Source organism: Phoxinus phoxinus (assembly GCF_949152265.1).
Source record: "Phoxinus phoxinus genome assembly, chromosome: 11".
Lineage (NCBI taxonomy): Eukaryota > Metazoa > Chordata > Actinopteri > Cypriniformes > Leuciscidae > Phoxinus > Phoxinus phoxinus.
The window spans coordinates 33,884,939-33,900,775 of NC_136886.1; the positions used below are offsets into that span (position 1 = coordinate 33,884,939).

General features: G+C 40.9%; 2 protein-coding genes across 3 annotated transcripts in view; both read left to right on the forward strand.

The window, feature by feature from the left end:
* vstm2lb (V-set and transmembrane domain containing 2 like b) overlaps positions 1 to 15,837 on the forward strand; it is an 87,010-nt gene that overhangs the window by 31,850 nt on the left and 39,323 nt on the right. The window lies entirely within an intron of this gene.
* The window catches only part of LOC307007024 (protein-glutamine gamma-glutamyltransferase 5-like), a 30,277-nt gene that overhangs the window by 8,215 nt on the left and 6,225 nt on the right, over positions 1 to 15,837 (forward strand). For both annotated transcript variants that reach the window (XM_079628609.1, XM_079628608.1), the window contains exons 5-10: positions 231 to 359; positions 441 to 618; positions 1,361 to 1,496; positions 2,853 to 2,956; positions 13,339 to 13,581; positions 13,666 to 13,695. In XM_079628609.1, the coding sequence (XP_079484735.1) occupies positions 231 to 359; positions 441 to 618; positions 1,361 to 1,496; positions 2,853 to 2,956; positions 13,339 to 13,581; positions 13,666 to 13,695 (820 nt within the window). The remainder of the gene's footprint in view (positions 1 to 230; positions 360 to 440; positions 619 to 1,360; positions 1,497 to 2,852; positions 2,957 to 13,338; positions 13,582 to 13,665; positions 13,696 to 15,837) is intronic.

The window sequence follows — 15,837 nt, forward strand, 5'->3', positions numbered from 1 at the left end:
ATATTCACAACATATCGTTTTACTGAATAATTAAGTAAACCTAATTTCTTACTTTATCTTTGTAACGAAACCTCATTGCTTAACTGGCCACTCTCTGCTGTCTCAGACGACGACAATATCTTCCTATCGGCAACCGTAACTTCTGTTGTTTGCAATTTTTAACCTCACCTCTAGATCCCGCTAAAGATTACACAGTGCACCTTTAACACCTGACACACATGTATTTTCAGTATGAAAGAGGAGTACTGGACATCTGTATGAAGTTGCTGCAGTTGAGTCCTCAATCTCAAGCGGACGCGAGGAAAGATCTGCAGAACCGCAGCAATCCGGTGTACATCAGTCGTGTGATCTCAGCGATGGTGAGGAGGATCTCCTCTCATTCTCTGCTTTACGCTCCCTCTCTCCATGTGCTCATGTAGTCTCTCTGTCTTTCTCATCAGGTGAACTGTGCGGATGATAAAGGGGTGTTAATGGGGAACTGGTCAGGAAAGTACAGCGATGGTGTAAACCCCTGCACGTGGTCCGGCAGCGCAGATATTCTCAGACAGTGGGCAGCAACACAATTCAGCCCTGTGAAATACGGACAGTGCTGGGTGTTCGCTGCTGTCATGTGTACAGGTGACCAATATCAGTTCTTACAGTTACATTACCGTTCAAACGTTTGGGGTCAGATTAGTATTTAAAAAATTGTTTAAATAAATGAATATTTTTATGTAGCAAGGATGCATTAAATTAATTAAAAGTGGCAGTAAATACATTTATAATGTTACAATACAAAAGATTTCTGTTTCAAATAAATAATGTTCTTTTGAACTTTCTATTCATCAAATGCATCAGTTTCCACAAAAATGTGAAGCAGCTCAACTGTTTTCAACATTGATAATGATCATACATGTTTCTTGAGCAGTAAATCAGCATTAGAATGATTTCTGAAGGATCATGTGACACTGAAGACTGGAGTAATGATGCTGAAAATGTAGCTTTGATCACAGGAATAAATTACACTTTACAATATATTCACTATTTTAAATTGCAGTAATATATCACAGTTTTTACTGTATTTTTTATCAAATAAATGCTGCCTTGATGAACATTAGAGGCTTCTTTTAAAAACATTACAAAATCGTACAGATCCCAAACATTTGAATGGTAGTGTATGTCCTTTAAAGTTTTAATTTACCCCCAAAATCTCACAAACCCGTATGCTGTTATTTTCTGTGAAACACAAAAGGAGATGTTAGGAAGAAAGTTCAAGCTGCTCTTTTTCATACAGTAAAAATGGTATTCCTTTAATGGTCATTGGTAATTGAATTAGTGCTGTTGATGATCGATATATAAAATGCATTTGTTTGTGTAACAGTGATGAGAGCCCTCGGCATTCCAACTCGAGTGGTCACCAACTTTAACTCCGCTCACGACACAAATGCGAACATGGTGATTGAGGAATATTACTCGGAGAAGGGGGAAAAGCTGTCCATCGGTCGGGATAGCGTCTGGTGAGTTATGCCTTGAAAGCTAAAAAGTCTTCTTCTTATAGTTAAGTTGCTAAAACAACATTCACTACCGTTCAAAAGTTTGGGGTCGGAAAGATTTTTAAATGTTTTTGAAAGAAGTCTCTTCTGCTCACCAATGCTGCATTTATTTGATCAAAAATACAGTAAAAAACTGTGAAATATTATTAGAATTTAAAATAACCGTTTTCTATTTGATTATGTTTTTAAATGTAATTCATTCCTGTGATCAAAGCTGAATTTTCAGCATCATTACTCCAGTCTTCAGTGACACATGATCCTTCAGAAATCATTCTAATATAATGATTTGCTGCTTCATATTTTTGAGAAAACTGTTATACTTTTTTTGCAGGATTCTTTGATGCATAGAAAGTGCAAAAGAACTAGCCTGGTTCTATCAGACTCTCGTACATTTCATTTGTACAGAGAGTCTGGCCTCTCTCCATTGACGAGCGTTAACTTCCTTGAAGGCGGGTCCTCTGTTGAAGTTTAAAACTATTGGATCTGCCCAGAGCCACTCAGGATCTGCCATAACCAATCGCTAACGTTTGGTCATGACGTATGTTATGTCGGCCGTAAACGCGTATCCGAATGATCAGAGGATTGTATTTAGAATAAGATGTCTGTCAACGAGAGCTGCAGGTTTTGTTCTTCGAATTTAAGAATTCGCAAACAATTACAAATTCGAAATGTATATTTGACACTAAGGACAGTGATAATGTATTCACTCAACTGTCGAAGCTGGTCTAATCATTAACAATACGCCGCTGCGCACGGTTCGAATCTGCTGTGGAGTGATCAGTGATCGCTCGCATCTTTCTCCGCTGCCATTACTGAACTACAACTCAAACTAACGCACGACATCAACGTCATCGTTCTCAGCCACTCCCTCTGTTCGCTGATTGGACCGGTGAAATTTTGATTTCAGAAAACCAAAGAATACACCACAATCCCAGACCTAGTACTGAAGGAAAATGAAAATTGAGCGGAAGAACGTAGGAGGGCGGAGCCAGGCTATAAAAGAACAGCATTTATTTGGAATAGAAACAGTATAAATGTGTTTACTGTCACTTTTGATCAATTTAATGCATCCTTGCTGAATTAAAGTATCCATTTTTTCCCCTCCAAAAACAAAAACTTTCTAACCCTAAACTTTTGAACGGTAATGTACTTATTTGTTGTGTGTGAAGTATTTTATTATGTTTCTTTAGAAATTGTTAAGCTGTGCTCCTTATTAGGATTCAGTGCCTTTACAAATAAACCTGAACTGATTGCGGTTGAAATTGTTTCAGTGTTTTTAACCTGACAAAATGTGAGTTAAGAGTGTTTGGGCTTTTTCAGGAACTTCCATGTGTGGGTGGAGAGTTGGATGAAGAGGCCTGATCTGGATGGAGGTTATGACGGCTGGCAGGTTCTTGACCCCACGCCGCAAGAGATGAGCGCCGGTCAGTCAACACTAATGCATATAGAAAACTCATGTGCTTTAATCCCTGCATGCGGATAAGACCAACTGCTACCAATTGATATGATGCTGTAGTCTGGCTATCACCAGACCAAGCTCAATCTTTTAAAGATTGAACATTAGTCTGGGGAGTCTGCTCTGTATTTTCTACGTGATCAACGGCATAGTTCAAATAGACAGCTGTCAGTCTTCTAGTAGATGTGTCGAGAGAAATCTGAATCATTCCCCTCCGAATCTCGCAGAGACGGGGAGCGTGAGTATTAGCTGTCCATGAGCTAGCAGCAGGAGCAACTTTATCACTCTCTATGGGCTTCTCCCTTGACTTTATGCCTCCACGTCCCCCCGATTGCTTACGAGCTTCTCCGCCGGTCTATACGGTAATTTATCTACTGTGCGACAGAGAGTCGAGTGGTTATGACGCAATCGTTAGCCTATTTTTACAAAAACTGCTTCTTGGATGTAAAGTTATTCGCTGTCAAAGTGACGCCAAAATGAATGGGAGTCAATAGAATGTTAACGGCAGGTGGCACTGCTAATCAATGGCGGCCCCTGGGGAAGCTTCGGTTTCCGGCTGATGGATTACCCCCTTGCCAATAGCGTGCCAGGTGGATAAGTCAGTTTGTGATTGGTCCCCGCAGATTTGTAACGGAAGCAAGATAGATATGTGACCGGTCACGGAAAGTAAGGACACATGTCGGTTCTGGGGCATTTTGAGTTATTCACAGATTCTGAAAGTGTAGTCTCCAAGCTTTCCAACGATGTGTAACACATGGAAATCTGATAACATTTGGAGAAGTTGTGGCCATTTGAAGGTAGGCACTCAAAAAAATGAAAAGTGGAGAAATCTGCCTCTAAAGATTGAGCAGTTCTCGCCTCTCTCTGCTGCTGGGAGTGACAATAGGGCTCATTTACATCTCATTTAGATAAGCCACACCCCCTGTAAAGCTGTAAAGCACATGGGGGAGCAAAAAGGTCAGGAAAATGTGCCATCAAAGAAAAAAAAAAAGTTTGCAAACAGGTAATAAATAAATAAATGTCTCTTAGCATCTACCGATAAAACTGTATAGGCAACTCTTTTGATATCAAATAGAGCCGCTAGAGCGCTGCATAATAAGTAACCACTGGGCTGTAGGGCTGGGCGATATGGACCAAAAGTCTTATCCCGATATATTTAGGCTGAATAATCGATATATGATATATATACCGATATTTTTTACTCAAAGTGAGAGCAAATGTTCAGTGAAAGTCAAAGCCAAATATGGACTTCACTGTATAAATTATACACTGATTCTTATTAAAGTTACTATTAAAGTTCTCAGTCAAGAGCAGTGTGTGATGTTGTTTTATTAACATTAAATGGATAGTTCTCCCCAAATGTTTAATTGTCATCATTTACTCTCTCAAGTTGTTTTAAACCTGAATAAGTTTCTTTCTTCTGTTGAAGTTATTTGGAAGAATGTGGGTAACCAAACAGTTGATGTTCCCCAGTGACTTCTATATGTATTTCCTATAATAGTCAATGGGGACCAGCAACTGTCTGGTTACCCACATTCTTCCAAATATCTTCTTTTGTGTTCAGCACAATAAATAAATAAATACAGGTTTGGAACAACATTAGAGTGAGTAAAGAATGACAAAATGTTTATTTTTGGGTGAACAATCCCTTTAAGGACAAGCGGCAGCGTGTTACTATTAGGGCTACTGTCTCTTTAAGACCTGAAAGCAACGCGTCTAATATGTACGCATAATATGACACGCAGATTTCTCTCAATTTTCTCGGTTTGCTTTCAGTTTAGACATAACCAACTTTCTTTATGTAAACCTTGAGTGTATTTGACAGTATTAGCTCAAAAAGACTCGAAAGATAACTTAGTCCAGTATCCAGGCGCTGTTAGACAGGCTTTTAGGCAAGGCAAGGCAAGGCAAGTTTATTTATATAGCACATTTCATACACAATGGTAATTCAAAGTGCTTTACATAGAAGAAATTAAAATAATCAAAAGAAATAAGAATAATTAAAACAGTTTAGAGTAAAAAAATAAAAATAAAATAAAATAAAATACAGTGCAAACAGTCGGACGAACAGTGGCACAGTGCTCATTCAGTAAATGCAATGTTAAACAGAAGTGTTTTGAGTCTGGATTTGAATGTGGCTACTGTAGGAGCACACCTGATCTCTTCTGGAAGCTGGTTCCAGCTGCGGCTGGCATAATAGCTAAAAGCGGACTCTCCTTGCTTTGAGTGAACCCTTGGTATTTCTAGTTGATGTGATTCTAATGATCTCAGTGATCTGTTGGGTTTATATTCAGTGAGCATATCTGCAATGTATTGAGGTCCTAGGCCATTAAATGATTTATATACCAGTAATAATACTTTAAAATCAATCCTAAATGTGACTGGGAGCCAGTGTAAAGACCTGAGGACTGGTGTGATATGTTCATATTTTCTGGTTCTGCTCAGGATCCTGGCGGCAGCGTTCTGTACGAGCTGCAACTGTCTTATGGTCTTTTTGGGAAGGCCAGTGAGGAGTCCATTACAATAATCCACCCTGCTGGTGATGAAAGCATGCACAATTTTCTCTAAGTCTTGACTGGAAACAAAGCATCTAATTCTTGCAATATTTTTTAGATGATAGTATGCCGATTTAGTTATTGCTTTGACATGACTACTAAAGCTAAGGTCTGACTCTAGAGACACACCAAGATTCCTGACTTGATTTTTAGTTGTTTGACCTCTAGAGTGAAGGTATGCGTTCACCTTGAGAACTTCATCTTTGTTTCCAAACGCAATGACTTCAGTTTTGTCTTTGTTTAACTGAAGAAAGTTTTGGCACATCCAGCTGTTTACTTCATCAATGCATTGGAACAGGGAGTCAATGGGGCTGTAATCGTTTGGCGATAGGGCTAAATAGATCTGTGTGTCGTCTGCATAGCTGTGGTAAGAGATTTGGTTCTTTCTCATTATTTGGCTCATTGGAAGCATGTACAGGTTGAATAGGAGTGGCGCAAGAATTGAGCCTTGAGGAACTCCGCATGTCATGGATGTCCACTCAGACTTATGGTCTCCTATACTCACATAATAACCTCTCGCTTCTAAGTATGACCTGAACCATTTTAGGACTATCCCAGAAAGACCCACCCAGTTTTCCAGCCTGTCAAGAAGTATGTTGTGATCAACAGTGTCAAATGCAGCACTGAGGTCGAGCAGTACCAACACTGATAATTTGCCTGTATCAGTATTTAAGCGAATATCGTTAATTATCTTTATGAGCGCTGTCTCTGTGCTGTGATGCGATCGGAAACCAGATTGAAAATTGTCAAAGTATCCATTCGAGCTTAAGAATTTGTTCAGCTGATTGAAAACAACTTTTTCAATGATCTTGCCAATGAAAGGAAGATTTGAGATCGGTCTATAATTGCTTAATATAGTCTTATCAAGATTACTCTTTTTTAGGAGGGGTTTGACAACTGCAGTTTTCAGGGAGTTTGGAAAACTTCCAGAGAGAAGTGAGGCATTTACCACTTCTAGGAGATCTGCTTCTAAGCTGTTTAACACACTTTTGAAGAAAGATGTGGGAAGAGCGTCAAGGGCGCAGGTTGATGTTTTAAGGTGCTGTACGGTTTCTTCCAAAATTTTGCCATCAATTTCTTTGAAATCAGACATAGTAACTACTTTCTCAGGTTGTGGTCTGATCTGTCTGACCCCAGTGCAACTCAGGGATGTGCTGATCACCTTTCTGATATTATTGATTTTCTCAGAGAAGAAAGAAGCAAACTCACTGCACTTGCTGTCTGAGAGCATTTCACTGGGAATCTGGCTCGGGGGGTTCGTTAATCTCTCTACAGTAGCAAAAAGAGTGCGTGTGTTGTTTAAGTTGCTGTTAATAATATTTGAGAAGAAAGTCTGTCTAGCTTTGCCTAGTTCCATATTGAAAGCATGGATGGTGTCTTTGTAGATGTTATAATGGACTACAAGTTTTGTCTTCCGCCACATGCGCTCTGCTTTTCTGCATTGTCTTTTCATATTTTGCACTGCTGTTGAGTTTCTCCATGGTGCCTTTTGTCTACCACTCTTCCTGACCTTCACAGGAGCAATATCATCAATTACACTTTTAACTTTTGAGTTAAAAGAATCAAGGAGAAAATCAACAGAGTCAGCAGATATGCTTGGTGTTAAAGATATAGCCTTCATAAATAGTACACTAGTGTTCTCATTTAAGCATCTCTTCTTGACAGACACAGATCTAGCTTCAATGGCAGGAGAGATCAATATATCAAAGAAAATACAGAAATGATCAGACAGTGCTACATCCTTAATAACAATCGATGAAATGTTTAGACCCTTACTGATAAGTAAATCTAGAGTGTGTCCACGATTGTGTGTCGGTCCATGTACATGCTGAGTCAGATCAAAAGTTTTTAAAACAGTTTTGATTTCTTTTGCCATATTGTTTTCTGCATTGTCTATGTGGATGTTGAAATCTCCGGCAATAGCAAAACAGTCAAACTCTGAGGAAATGGTTGATAACAGTTCTGTAAAATCCTCAGCAAAGGCTGAAGAGTATTTTGGAGGCCTGTAAACAATGATTAGTAAAATGCGTGGAGCACCTTTTAACACAATACCCAGATATTCAAAAGACGGGTAATTACCAAATGATATTTGCTTACATGGATAGACATCTTTAAAAAGAGCGGCTACTCCCCCACCTCTCCTACCCGTTCTGCAGACACTCATAAAAGTGAAGTTAGGAGGGGATGTTTCATTGAGGACAGTTGCACTGCAGTTGTCTTCTAGCCAAGTTTCATTTAGAAACATAAAATCCAGGTTGTATGTGGTTATTAAGTCATTGACTAGAAGTGATTTATTTTTAAGTGAGCAGATGTTTAAGAGTGCTAACTTTACAGTCTTACTTTTTGTCCGCACAGCAGTCTTTGTTTGGCGTGTAATAGGCACCAGATTAGATGGGTTTGCTGTACGGCTTTTGAAGGCCTTAGACTTTCTATCATGTAATCGAACAGCAATGGAGAAAGATACAGGCACACAGGGTTCCCGCTTGTTCTGTAAACATTTGAGAAAGTTACTGTTATCATAGCGGGGACCCGGCACATATCAATGAGAGCTGGTATCAGTTGTTTTTGGTTCACCTCGAGCAGAAGGAGGAGGGTGTGACCCCTGTCGTTGTGGCAGAGCCCGAAGAACTCTTGCAGGAGGAGGGGGAGGGCGAGCGGGGCCCGCAGGCTTTGGTGGTTTTGGGGCCTGCCGTTTTTTGGTTGATATCTGAGGGCTTGCAAAAGAGTGGGATAGTTTGGTTCCAGCATAGACCAGTTTTTCCATTCTCTCTGAGAAGCACAGAAGTGGAGATGCTGGAGATAGAGATAGCGTGTCTGGTGAGAGGGGCTGTTGTTCTGGTGTTATCGGAGGCTGTAATATGCTGTCCTGGTTTCCCTGGCTGTTTTCCAGGAAGTCGTCCTTGGGTGTTGAATCTTGGAGCAGTTCTAGTATGTCACAGTCTGTCTGTGGGCAGGGCTCAGCTGAGATTGTGTCCGTGAGCAGAAGTTGTTGTGGCTGAGTGGTGTTATCATTGTCCTTGTGTGACGTGTCAACCGCATGTCCATTCAGGTGCTGGAGTGAAGTCCTGTGGTCATTCATACTGTGTCCAGGTGTGTGTGTGCCATTCAGGTTGAGTGGATTGGCACACACTGCAGAAGGATGATTGAGGGAGAAGTAGATATTGTCCTTTAGCACTCTTGAACCAAGTTTGTTTGGGTGGTGTCCGTCCTGTTGGAACAGTTGCCTCTGACTCCAGAAAAGATTGAAGTTGTCAATGAAGTTCACTCCTTTTATATTGCAGGTTTTTTGGAGCCATGTATTAAGCCCAAGCAACCGTGAAAACCTGTTTGTTCCTCTTGCTGGGAGTGGGCCACTGATGAATGTTTGTACTTTCAGTCTTTTAAGTGTTTCAAGAAGTTCATTGAAATCCTTCTTAAGGAGTTCTGACTGCTCTTTATGAATATCATTTTTCCCCACATGAATGATGAGTCGATTTGCAGTCTTATGTTTCATCAGAATGTTCTCAAGTTCCCTGTTTACATCAGAAATTGTTGCTTGTGGAAGGCAGCACGTAGTTGTATCCCTGCTACTAGTGTTTCGGATAATGGAGTCTCCTACTATCAGAGTCGTGTGCTCGGCTGCGCTCTGAGCTGAGTGCCGCTGTCTGCTCGACTCAAGATGTATAGGCGGTGGTAGGAGACCAGTGTTTGCAATCCTTGTCAGAGCCGTATCTGGGGTAGAGGATGCTACTGCGGCAATATGTGATACTCGTGACAATCTGATGTCTCGAGTGCCTTTGGGTCTCGCTCCCTGTGTGTGCCATCGATTTGTAAGTCGATCGGCTTGTTTCTCTACACTCAGTATAGCCTGTTGAGGAGCAGTAGATTCATGGGGCTCACCTGCTGTATGCTGAGGGCGTCCATGACGGAGCTCTGTTGTGTGTTCCGTCTGGTTTGGTGGTCCCGCAAATAACTTTGTTTCAAGAACTGCAATCCTTTGTAAAAGTCTGTGGCAGTTAGTGCAGCAAGTAGATTCCAGAAGAGGCATTTTCTCTTATCCTTATTCAGTTGTGTTTTCTCTTCCCCGGAATGTAAGCTTTCAGTGGGAGGCTGGTCGAATAAAATAATTCAGCTTTTTTGTAGTAATCCAAGCGTTTGAGCACTGTGCTGATTTGCTGAGGTTAAAATTAGTTGATAAAAGAAGATAAAATATAAAAAATATAAAAGCGATAGAGCAAAGCGCGGTCGGCTGTTTGTGTGCTGTTTTAGTGCGCGCGTCGGCTGTTTGTGCTCAGAAAAGCGCATTAGAACAGCGCTTCAGCAGCGAATGACATGTTTAACCGGCAAGGCTTTAAAGCACATGCAAATAATGAACTTTTGAGAACTGCAGTGTCCTGTTCCTCTGCGTAAACATTTAATGTGAGTATTTGTCGCGTTGTACACTGGGCTGTTGAGACGCAGACTGCTTCAAAAGCACCCAGACTGCTTGCAGCAAGAATCACAGCGCAACTTTGAACTATATCGATGCGATATGGTCTAATTCCATATCCCATTTAAAAAATATATCAATATATATCGCCCAGTCCTACCACGCTGTTCCCTTGGAGGGCGGGGGCAATAACAAAAGAAACAAAAGCCGGCTTATCCAGTATGGAAATACACACAGACAATGACACGCCCCTACTGCGAGCTAGAATCTCACAAAACAAGCCGATTTCAACCTAAAAATGTACGATTTTAAATATACCAATATTGATATCTAAAACATGGAGAGGCTTCTTCGTGATCTCAACTAACAGATTCTGCAAAAAAGCGAAAATCACCAGTTTTGAAAAAAAACGCTTCTTTCTCATTTTGCTCGTAAGTTGTGCTGCCGACTTGTGTCCCTGGTTTCCGTGGCGGGTCACATATATGTACAGTTCCCTTTCAAGGGAACCCGAGCTGCGCTTGAAATGCGGTAGGAAAGCCCTCCGTGATTGGGTCGTGAAGCTCGTGTATAATCAGTCCAATGAAAAGCCGACCAGGAAGCTATAAAGCACACCTGAAAACAGACCGCGTTAGGTTCTGTGCCTTCAGCAAGAACGTAGAACGGTCAGTTTGGTTGTTCCCTGCCGATTCGCCTCTTCAGGGCACCGAAGTGACTGTTCAACCAAATCCAGAGGCCAGTATCGAGAGATTGGTTCCCCCAGTAGAATTTCTGGCAGCGTGGAAACTACTGCCACATATTTCTCAGTGGGTCCTGCACACTATAGAAAAGGATTTAAGAATTCAGTTCGGTTCTCGTCCGCCCAGATTTCTAGGGGTCCTCCCCACAGTGGTGGACCCCGAGCAGGCTCTGGTTATGGAGCAGGAAGTACTGACACTTCTGCAAAAAGGAGCTATAGAAGGGGTTCCTCCTCCCAGCAGACAGTCGGGGTTTTTACAGCCGCTACTTCATTGTTCCGAAAGAGGATGAAAGATTGCGTCCTATTCTAGATCTGCGTAAATTAAACAGCAGGTTTCAGAATCTCAAGTTCAAAATATGCTTACGCTAAATATGATTGTGTCACAGATTCAGTGGGCTGGTTTGTCACAATAGACTTGAAGGACGCTTACTTATCTATCCATCCTCATCACAGGAGGTTCCTGAGGTTTGCTTTCGGGGGCGAAGCATACCAGTATCGGGTTCTTCCATTCGACCTAGGTGTATCATCCCGCACCTTTACAATATGCGTGGATGCAGCTCTGGCTCCTCTGAGACTCCAGGGCATTCGCGTATTATACTATATCGACGATTGGTTGATTCTAGCTCAATCTGAGCAGATGGCACTTCTGTCTCATTTAAAGATGTTGGGGTTGCGGCTCAACGCCAAGAAGAGTGTGCTCCTCCCAGCTCAGGACCACTTTTCTAGGTGTAATATGGGATTTGATAACGATTCGCCGCAAATGGGTTAAAACTAGGCCAGTCACTCTCTGTGGAACAGTTTCAGACTGTTGGGTCTCGGCAGCTGCGTCCAACGTAATTACTTTTGGCCTTCTGTACATGAGACCCCTGCAGTGGTGGCTTCTCCGAGGGGAAATCCGTTTTCGCATGATCAAGGTCACGTGGCTATGCCTACTTGCCTCGGTCATGTGGAAGAACCTTAGTTCCTCGCCCAGGCTCAGTGTTGGGGGCTTCTTGTCGACGCATAATGCTATCGACGGATGCTTCCTTCACAAGTGGGGGGTGATCATGAATGGTCGCTCGGCAAAGGATCTTTGGCAGGACCATCTTCCTTTTGGCACATAATTGGCTAGAAGTGATGGCGGTATTTCCGAGAATCTCAATACTTCCTGTCAGACCCGAGAGGTCACCATGTGCCTGTCCTTCCGGACAACACACTGATGGTCTCGTATATCAGAGCAGATATCCTGTTGAGGCAGGGGCTGAGGCCCGGGGAATGGAGACTTCACCCCGAGGTGGTGGAGCTTCTTTGGGAGAACTTCGGTCAAAACTCAGTCTACCTTTCGCATCGTTTTATACAACGCATTGCCCTATGTGGTTCTTCCTGACGCATCCAGCTCAGCTTGGACTGGATGCGATGTATTAGGTGTGGTTGAGGCTACACCTGTATGCATTTCCCGATATCTTTGCTCCCGGGAGTTCTGGAGATAGTTCGCTGGGTAGGGGCTCGTCTATTATTAGTAGCCCCATTCTGGCCGGCCCGAGTGTGTTTCTCGGACCTAGTGTCCCTTCTAGACGACTCTCCCTTGGAGGTTCCGATCAGGAGGAACTTAGCATCCCAATCAGGGATACAATATTTCACCCTCATCCGGAGTTATGGATACTGTAGGCTCGGCCTCTGAGGGGGCCCAGCTCATAGATTCAGGTCTCTCGACCGAGGTCGTGGAGACCATACTCCAGTCTAGAGCTCCCTCCACGAGAAGATGCATTGAAATAGAAACTGTTCTCTGCCTGGTGCGGAAGAACGCCTTCTGAATCTTGTTATCTGCCCTGATATTACGGTACTTGATTTCTGCAATCAATGTTTCTTTGCTGGGTTATCTCTGAGGAGAGATCCTTAATTTCGTCTTCTCCATGGTACATGAGGCTGAGGCCTGCACGTAATTGGATTTGCACCTGGTAGGGTGATAGTCTTTCTTCACCCGAGGCCGGGTTGTATTCCTTAGGTCCCTACTAAATTTGCGGGTCATTTGTGCTGCAGGCCTTCTGTCCTCCACCTAATACCCCAGATCAGGAAAAACTAATCTGTTATGCCCTGTCCGGGCTTTGGATGCTTATGTCCACAGAGCTGCCCTGTGGCGTATATAAGAGCAATTATTTGTCTTCTTTGGGTTACCTAAGTTAGGTTGCCCTGCATCTAAACAGATAATGAGCAAGTGAGTAGTTGAGGCTATCTCACTTGCTTATGAAGCGGCCGGACAGCCTTCACCTTTGGCTGTCCGGGCCCATTCTACCCGGAATATGGCTGCCTCTAAGGCTTTATTATCGGGGGTTTCCCTCCATGACATCTGTGATGCGGCAGGCTGGTCCTCCCCGCATACATTTGTTCGATTTTATTGCTTGGATCTTGGCTCCACTCCAGGGTGTAGCGTGCTTGCTTCTTAGTGTGCGCGTTGACTTCACACAGAACAGGCCTTTGGTACTATGGCGTTGTGGGTATGGGGTTCCCACCGCGTCTCAGACGCAGCGTCTCGTTCCCTCTCAGGGAACCAGGGTTACATACGTAACTTGAGACGGTTTCCAGCCTGAGCTGCAGGGCGAAATCAAATCGGGCTGGGTTTACCCAGTTTAATGATGCTTTTGATGCTAAAACATAAACTGATTCTGTCACAGGAATGTACTGCTGTGGTCCTGCTGCCGTGAAAGCCGTTCATGAGCAGAAGGTGAACACGCCATACGACGTGCCGTTCGTTTATGCAGAAGTCAATGCAGATGTGCGTACAATAATCATCAGAGATGGGAAGATATTAGCAACCAACGTTGACAAAGACCGAGTCGGAGCCCTGATCTGCACCAAACGTCCCGGTCCAGCCATGGTCATGCAGGACATCACAGCAGAATACAAAACTGAGATGAGTAAGAGAAACACTGAGAAAGAATAATAAAAAGACTTACTGTTCAATAGATTTTTATACAATTTTTTTTTTTTTTCGCATATAGATATAATGCCAGTTATGTTCAGCAGTGATGGTAAGTCATTTTATATTTCTGTTTTTTAAGATGAAGTGTGTAATTCATCTAGCATCAGCAGCATAAGCAAAATATAAAAGAATGGTTTATGTTAAACAAGACTTTGAGGAAATATTTTTAAATAAACTCAACATCAACCAAAGACTAGTTTAATAATATATATATATATATATATATATATATATATATATATATATATATTTTTTTTTTTTTTTAATGCTTTTTAAGAGATAAAAAAAATAATATTTTTTACATATCAACAGATATCACGGTGAGACCTGAAGAAAGTATTTATTACTCTCTGAATACAATTGTATATACTCACACCAATATTTTATATATATATATATATATATATATATATATATATATATATATATATATATATATATATCACTGATTCTTGAGAGTCAGGACAAAACATGTCCCACATAGAAAAGTCTAATTTATAGCAAAAATTAAGAAATTCATCATGATTGACATACTTACAAAGTTAAATCTAAAGGAATTGTATATACCTATCTGATTTTTAGAATAAACATTTTTTTATCTTTTTGGGGGAAATTTGTTTAAATGTATGGTCTGTGGTTAGAAGGTCCATGTTATTGCACTTGTCCTCAGCATGAGGTCACAATATTAACCATCCCAAAAAACTTTAAAAAAGCTCTACAATTGTGAAAACATATATATCAAATACAAAATAAGGGGTATACATATAAAAAACAATGCATGAAGTGAACATCAAACAACATTTTCCATAGAAATCTGCCTATTAAAGTTGTGTCGTCAGTTTCTGTCAACTCCGTCAGATATTTTCATAAAGCTCTTTAAATCAGGAAATAGCATGGTCAGCTATATCCCTGAGGACCCCTTTTCATCTCCCTGCCTGTGGTGAATGCAGCACTACCACACATGCTCTAGTACGTTTTACATTTTTTTATATTTTAGACAAACAATGTCAATATTCCTATGGTCACAGTTGCACCATGTCAATACCATCTTTCTGTTAAGATACTTTTTTTAAACCAGAGTGGATTGAATTTAAGCATTTTAGTGAGGTTATAGGGACAGCAAGCAGCTGAGGAAAAACTACCTAGCTGCAGTGTACAATACATGTTTTGCCGGAAAATACATGCCCTAACGTCAACTCCGTCAGACGTCAACTCCGTCAGGTTCTGTCTGACGGAGTTGACCTGTAAGATGACGGAGTTGACAAATCCACCAATAACCTCTTAATGTGCAAATATAATATTATTTGTGAATATAGTGAAGGGTTAAACTGTTATTTCAGGGTTTTATTTACACATAAATGCACATACATAGCATGCATTACATTATTTAACCATATATGCATCTGACTTGTAGAGAATGGGCAGGCAGTGGTCTACTTATTATTGTGTAACGTGTAACTTTGCCAGCACTTTAATATATATATATATATATATATATATATATATATATATATATTTATATATGTAGAGACAGATAGACAAATGAGAAGCCAGTGTAGGGCTGGGCGATATGGCCAAAAGAAATGATCACGACAGAGGGGGAGCCCCTGGTTTCCCTTATTATTATTATTTTTTTTTTTTATAGTTGGAAACGCTGTAATTTAAAACAGTTGGAAACGGTGTATGTGCAATACGTTTATTATAGTTTGCTTTACAGTAAGTTCAATACTCTAATAACAAGGAGTAGTTTTAGTAGTAGTGTTTAAAGAGCACAGCTGTTCACTAATCAGCAATGCAGACATTTTTTGTCAACACCGTCAGTTTTTCGTCAACACCGTCAGATCTTCGACATTTGGATGTATGTTTTTGTTAATTTTTTTGGGGAAAAAATATTCTTCCTTCAGTTGGTGTTGTTTTTGTAATAAAGGACCATCTGATCTACATCCTCTTATGTTTTATTTATTTAAGGAATTTGTTTTTACAATATTGAAATTAAAATCAAAGTTTGAAAATGCAAATATTTAGAAATCTGAGTTTTCAGAATAGTGTGAAATCACAACTTAAGTTTATATATTGTATTTTGTTTACATATCAGAGTAACTAAACACTATTACAATATACTTAAGAACTTTAGATTCTTGTTGGATTGGAAGAATTAAAATTGTTTACTTTTTAGTGTGTCTGACGGAGT